This window comes from Habropoda laboriosa, unplaced genomic scaffold, assembly GCF_001263275.1.
Source record: "Habropoda laboriosa isolate 0110345459 unplaced genomic scaffold, ASM126327v1 scaffold2, whole genome shotgun sequence".
NCBI lineage: Eukaryota > Metazoa > Arthropoda > Insecta > Hymenoptera > Apidae > Habropoda > Habropoda laboriosa.
In genome coordinates this window covers 5,782,004-5,789,356 of record NW_017100190.1, presented here as the reverse complement: position 1 = coordinate 5,789,356, position 7,353 = coordinate 5,782,004, and the positions used below count along the sequence as shown (strand labels likewise).

The window sequence follows — 7,353 nt, the reverse complement described above, 5'->3', positions numbered from 1 at the left end:
GAGGAGACCAAGTGGTCTCTTTCTACCAGGTATCGTTTTCAGGCTCCCTGTTCACCTAGCTACGTTCCTGACAAGAGCGGCGAGTCTGAAGCAAGGCAGCGATTTAATATCACGCCCACAAGCCGGGCACAGAAGTGAGAGCGGGCTGGCGCGAGCAATAGGGGAGAAGAAGAGGACGTGTAGGAGGGTGTTTCAAGCGGCAGAGAGAAAGGGAGATTCGTGGCGGTCCAGAGCGGTGGGGGAGCTCGGATATGGCAGCTAGGCAGTCCGCTGTTTGCCTTGCTGGGGCACGGGCCGTTCCTCGGTTACACGTCTTCGTCGGTTCATACAACGCAAACTTGTCGTGTTTCATCTTCACGGGCGAAAAGAACAAATTTCACAGCATCCTTCTCGTGGATAACACATCTGGTGGCACGTAGCAGGTCATTTTCTTCAAGGGTGGTTCGCGGTGACACGCATCATTTTCGGGAATCGAGTACTATCTGTGTCGGGAGTTTCACTCCCCGGAAACGGCATGCTCAACAACATCCCCGCCGCCGGTTCCATACACGGTATTTCCGGTAAGTAGCGGCAGAAAAGTGTGATCAAGCTTTCACGTCTATCAAAAGGATATCTGGTGTTTCTTTGTTTCGAACAATTTTCGAGCAATTTTCGCTTGTCTGCATCGGCAGGTGTAGGATTCGTCGAGGTTTCTCACGTGAAGTTTCTTCATTTTCGTTCGTTCCTCTGGACAATCTTGAATAGGGATGTTCGAGGGTCATTTTGTATGGTTCTTTACGTTCGTTGTCCTGTGGTTTCGTTGTGCAAAGTGGACGAGAAGAGTTTGTGCTGTGGGAGATCGAAGCTGGCGGTTGGACGTCGTCTGATTCTACTGACGTATGAATTATTAGGAAGGTGGTAGTTTCAATTTTGCGGGTACGATTGGTAATTGAATACTGAATCCCGATTGGAGGATGTCGAGTTTTCACTTGGATTGTGAATTCTTTCGTGCGTTGCTTAAAATTACCGTTGAGCTTTGTCTTTAAAAGTTACTTCCAGGCTAAAGAATGATATGTTTTTGTTGTCGAGTATGCTAATTGTCTGGTTGGTCGAGAATGTAGCGACGGTGAACGACAAACTTCCTTAGAAATTTATATTTTTAACTATATCGGTAATTCAGATAATTTTGCACTGTACTCAATTGCTAATTCCTTCAAAAAAAATGTTTAACTAAATTTACATTCCTATAGAAAAATTTTCACTTGTTCTGAAGTAATATTTTCTACTTTCCAAGTGAAAGACTACAATTCTGCACGCGTGCTATTCAAAATTGAAAAATCATAAGCGTTAAATCTTTATAATATACGATTATTATGTATATTTCTATCTATTATGTATATTTCTATTATGTATATTTCTTTTATTAACGTTGAAAGAGCAACATTAGCCGGAAGCGTGGAAGTGTCACAAATAATACGGCCATTTTGCATTTAAAGAGTAGTTAATTATGAAAGAACAATTCATATAATACAAACGCTAAAAAATCTGTTAGAAAACGAGCAATTTCGAGCTTTTGATAGCAACAAGCATGCACCGACACAATTAAGCAATTACACTTATCAACTATATTTTATTCTTTACTTTAACTTACTTAATAAATCATCGAATATTGGACAACTTGGCAAACGATAATATTATTCATTTCATTATTTATTTTTACCGCGATATTTCAAGCTGCGCAACGAGAAAGCTTTCTCCGTCGGCGCGCGTTCTTCCATAAACTTTATTAGAATTTCAAGAATCAGGCGATAATCTTCGTTAAAAACCAACCGACACTGCACAATTAATCCGACATTCCCTTTCCTACGAAATTTCCAGTCGCGGTTACTCGTCTCATTCTACTGAAATCTTGCTGCAAGAAAATGTGCCATAATGTTCCGCGACTCGGTATCCATTCAAGACACGTTGAAATTTTCTCCGTTGAATTGCAAATACACCGAACCTGAACCTAAAGTTAAAGAATGCTAATTAAATGCACATTTCACAATCCATTCAACTACGTTCAATCATCCGAGCATCGGTCAATGTTTATACTTTTCACGAGGCATGAAAGAATAATACGAAGTCGTGGAAGACATTCATAGGACAGAATGGCCATTTCCATTCATTTCCATCGCTGATCATGCAGAAATTATACGTCGCGTGGCTCGTGTACCACGGTCACACGGTTTCCACCGTGGAAAGTCGCGGGGCACACACGCCAGACAAAACGGAAAAGTTGGTCGAAAGGATAAAAAGAACACTCCCCCTTTGGTCCGATAACACGTGGCGAACGCCTGTTCGCTTCTCTCCCGCCCAAGGAAACCGCTTCTCGAGTTTGATGACCTTAATTACCTCAACACTGATTACATTAGGCGGGAAGTTAAGGAACGATTTAGAGTTGGGACTAGTGATAGAAACCGAGGAAAAGCGCGGCATGCTGGCCCGATTAAAGAACGATTAAACCCTCGATTTTTCACCGAACAACTTATTCTCTATTCGACTCACTTTTCGACACGTTCAATCTCTTTTCCGTTGCAAATATCGCATGATTTTTCTTAGCGATCATGTACGGTCTCCGCGATTATCGACTCTGACTACTCTTTTTTCCCTGGGTAAATTATCGAATCGGGTTTGTAACACTTTTTTCAATATTTTTCATATTGCAACGAAGAAGCATCGTACCGATGAAATCATTTCGCGAGCTCGGTTAATTACATTCGATGCAACGTCGATGCACCGAGACAATGCATCGGCAGGCGATTCGTCGACGTCGTCGGAACGAACGCGTCCGTCATCGCCGTTTCCGGATTCGGTAATGTGATTTATGAATTTATTAATCAGACGTTTTCAAGCGGGAGGCTGTCGATCATGGGCTTTTTAAACGGCCGTCAATGCACGCAGAATCTCGTTTGAATGTCGATGTAACATTGAATCGCGATACGTTTGTGTTCCTATTGATCCCGGTGAAAAAGAAACTACAAGAAGGAAGATGAAACGAAGGAAGAAATAATTAAATGTAAAGAGAATTCTCTGTCTTAAGGAGCGTCCTTTTAATTCGATTAAATAATCCGATAATCCGATCAGCTGGAATAGGATTAAACAATGATTGTTGGGCGTTAATGAGAGGCGAACGGTCGCGAGGCAAACAAAAAGTCGCAGAGCACTAATCCTCGGCGGTGCGCGGCGCGTATCGCACTAATCATATCCCTGTTTGCAAATTTTTATCGAGCCTCGTCGTGCAATTAAGCGCGAATTCAATTCTCACGACCTCTGGTATAAACTTGATATTTATTTATCCCAACTCTTTTCCTCTCTTTTATGATACCTTTTTGAAACGTTCAGAGAAATCAAAACGCACAGGTATAGGTATGCGTTCACTCACGGCTGCACGTCAAAGGACTCGCAAACTTTCGCTCCACATATCGTTCTGTTCTTTCTGTAAAATATATATATATACGCCTCTTTTTTTTTTCGTTTCGCGTCGATTCAAATTGATCTTGATCGAGACGAATTAAATTACACGGGCCATGGCGCGGATCACATAGTGACAATTCAATTGAACGGGCCGCGCTCTCTTTTTTAGTCGAGGCTCTCACAGTTGCGAGCCAAAAATTGTTGGAAAATTCATGGAAGAATCCCGTATCATCATCGTTCTCCCTTTCTCACCTGTGTGCACGCGCGTGTGCGTGTGTGTTTTTCCCCTGCTACTCCTCTCTCTTCTCTACACCGCTCTTTTTTCGCAGAAACAAAAAACCACGATGAAGAGATCAAAGGAACCCACCGAATTTCGAGGTGAGGGCTTGCTCATAAATAGCGGCTCTCGCCGAGAGTAAAATCGAAATAAAATCATCAAGACCCATAAAAATAAAACGAAAAATAAAGACCAGTCATAAAGTTCATTCATACGGACTTTCCATTGAGTAAACGGTTGCTGCACGCTGGTGGTCGACCGGCATCAGTGTCCTTTCTTCGAGACCAACGCTCCTCTTCGACACTCGGTCCAGACCTCTCTCTCGCCTTTTTTATGATCCTTTCGTTTCGCTAATCGCTTCAAGCTCGTTTTTTTCTTTCTTTTTCTACCAACCGATCGTCCATTATTCACACTTGTCGATCATGCTTGCGCCGTTTTTGCTGACAGTCGTCTGACATTCGAGTGCCTCAAATCGAATTTTCCATCGGTTTCTTTCGTCCTTTTTTCCCCCTTTCCTCTATCTATTTTGAAGAGCGTTATCTCTAGCTTGCTCAAAGTAGCTCGATTCGCAAAGGGATTTAAAAAAAGAACAGGATCGAAACGAGACGTCGAGTACAATTTGACGATTTCAGAACGGTAGAAAAATAGTCGGGACGAGGAGGAAGAAACTTTCGAAGGTTCTCGAAACGATCTCACGGATGTTAATCAAATATGTAAATTATATCAACGTGTATACAGGGTGCGTCAAATATGGGGCCCGATAGAAACGGATTTTCCCACTGGAGAAAATTTGCACAACTTGGGAAAATTCCGCGTGGTCGTCGAAAATTTTCCAACCATTTCCCGCGATGTTTCCGTGGCAGGGTTCAAATTCCAGACTATTACCGTTATTATGCGTGTGCGGTCGTATTAAGCATTTTGGATAAGCGCACGCGAGTATTCGACCAGACTCCCCGGAATGAATCACTATTAGTAGGCTGGATTATAAAATATCGATGCAAAACTGCCGGCCCCCGGCCAAGCGTGTTTATGAAACCAATAAAATTCCTTGCTTACTATATTATCGTTTTCGTTGCAACGCGTGTGACTTCATAACGCTAGCTGCACCGCTACAAGGCATAATTAACGGCCATAGTGAAATCGTGAGAAATGTAGCACTGATTGTAGCAATGAACTTTATGCGGCAACTATCGTTCCTCGATATTCAAAATCGTAGAACGAATATTTTCGAGTATTTTTCGATACTGTCTCTTCGAAATCGGCAAGAGAAGAAGCAAAATTAACGTATAACTTCCTGTAGAAGTAACCGCAGTCTCGATAACTCTTTCACCGTTCCTCGATCAACAAGTTTACCTCGCTAAATCCGTTCATGTCGCTTCATTCTTAGCCTTCTCCATTGTAAAATTCAACGTCTTCTTCTATCCTTTCTTCCATATTTATGCTTACCTCTGAACTTGGACCACTTAGGTGAACCCTCTTCCGGTCCCAAGTTCCCTGACATCGTTCAAAACTACCTATCTCCCTTTCTCGATCCCCGAATTTTCCCCGAATAATTACGTCTGATCCATGCTCAACCTGTTTCACTCGGAGAATCCTCAACTTCCGGTACGCGTGATTCTCCTCCACGTCGCTACCTGCTCGAACCGTTCTCCGGTACCATTGAAAAATCGTGTGAGATCGTCTGAAAGGAGGCTGGTACTTGCTAGTTTCGGACGCTTACGTAATCGGCTTTGACAAAGCACAATGTCGCGCGCGATGGCGGCTTGCGATCACGGGCTCCGCCGCGCGGGCGTTCTTCAGCCGGTGTACACCTCCCACGCATTCTAGAAATTTTCTACGACCACGTACCCGCTGTACCGTATATTCTCGCTTGCGTGAACACGTGTGTCTGTCCGTGGACTGTACACACACTGCGGTACCCGGTTATGTGTGTGTTTGCTCGCCTAGAAGCCGGAGGCCGGTGACGATTCTCGCACCTTTGTGCTAAGTGGTCCGTACTCCCCTCACCACCGGCCGGTCAGCTTCTGCTCCTATACAAATTTAAACTACATAGAGCAGAAAAGGGGAGTGAGCATGGAAGAGGGGCCCGTGGTCACCGCCGCCGCCGCGGGGTTAACACAGAAAATCTGTAATGGCTGGTATTTCTTTTTTTTTTTTCGCGCGTGTCGCATTCGCAGGAGCGAAGGATCTTCATGTGCAGGACCTGAAGAGGAACGAGAAGTTGGACGGCGTTCTCGGAGTGAATTTGGGGACCGGATTGCCTTCCGGCGGTGGCCTCACGATACACCAGGAAGTACTCATGACCATGTCTGGCACGGGTAAGCGTTTTATCGTGTTCCAATGCTCCCGTTTTTCTACGACCTCCCCTCCGCCCTCCCCGTATTTCTCCGCCAAGCCGAGCTCTCTGATACCGTTTCGATGCACGATAAATTTCTAAATTTCGTTCAAACGCTCGCGCTCCTCGCTGCACTTGACAGAGAGAGAGAGAGAGAGGGAGGGAGGGAGAGAAAAAGGGAGAGTAGAAAGTTGTATTGGAATCGTTGCTGTCAATGACGGAGAGGGGGAGAGGAAATGGAGAAGCTAAATTTGAAAAGAGAATACGAATTTTTTGTTAAACGGATGAAAATAGAGGAAAAACCTTTAACATTTCAGTGAAATCTTACTAGCTATAACAGATCTTGTAGTTACTTACGAGAAGATTGAAAAATTATTCGTTCTCCTCTGTAGGGAACTCTGGCGTGATCGAACAAGGCGACGTCAAGCCTGTCAAACAGAAACGGCACCGAACGAAATTCTCACTGGGTCAGCTGAGCGAGCTCGAGAGGCATTTCAGTCGAACGCACTACCCTGACATCTTCCTCAGGGAGGAGATCGCTGGGAAACTTGGCCTCACGGAGAGTCGAGTTCAAGTAAGTGCAATCAATCAATCTCATATTCTTCGTGATTCGATGAAAATGAAAATTGGTCTTGGATAGAATCCAGAACGTTCGGTTAATTTCACGTTCGCTGTTTGCGTAACAAGAGACGCGTTTAATAGGCATAACTAGGTGGTACCGCGAGTGTCTCGAAATCAATTCCACCGGCCTACCGCGGCTTTTCGGATTAAAGTGAAACTTGGAGTAGCGTTAAGCCGTCACCCTGCTGTGTCTCGAATTTTCCTGGAGTCCGGTTCGCCGTGAGACGACCGCAAAACTTTCTGCAAACTTTCCCCAACTCTGCGGCGCACACGAAATTCAAAGATCGCAGGAATCACCGCGAAATGTTGTCCCTAAGACGAGAATGTTAATGAAATCTGAATCTGTCGGACGTTCTTCTTCTTACAGGAGTAAAGAGAGAGAGAGAGAGAGAAGATGTAAAATTAGATTCTCACAAATCGGAAATATCTCTATTATTCATTTATATTTAGGAAAGTTTATATTTAAGAAGATTCGAACGATAAATCGTATTCGGGGAAATTGATTAATTGATATCGTAAGATGCAAGATTAATGGAATATTTAAAAATAGTGGAAGCTCGATAGGGAAAGCAAAGAGAACACAGAGAAGATTGTTACTGACAAACTGGTTGGTTATTAAGGCATGAATCCGTTGACCGCACTTCAAAGCAGAAATTGATAAAAACCGATATTCTTGACCAATGTG

General features: G+C 43.8%; 1 protein-coding gene across 1 annotated transcript in view; it reads left to right on the top strand.

Moving 5' to 3' along the window:
• The first annotated feature begins 500 nt into the window (after positions 1–500).
• LOC108580106 (homeobox protein orthopedia) overlaps positions 501–7,353 on the top strand; it is a 23,417-nt gene continuing 16,564 nt past the window's right edge. Inside the window, exons 1-3 of the mRNA XM_017943772.1 lie at positions 501–560; positions 5,890–6,030; positions 6,440–6,621. Coding sequence (XP_017799261.1) covers positions 515–560; positions 5,890–6,030; positions 6,440–6,621 — 369 coding nt within the window. The 5' untranslated portion in view covers positions 501–514. The remainder of the gene's footprint in view (positions 561–5,889; positions 6,031–6,439; positions 6,622–7,353) is intronic.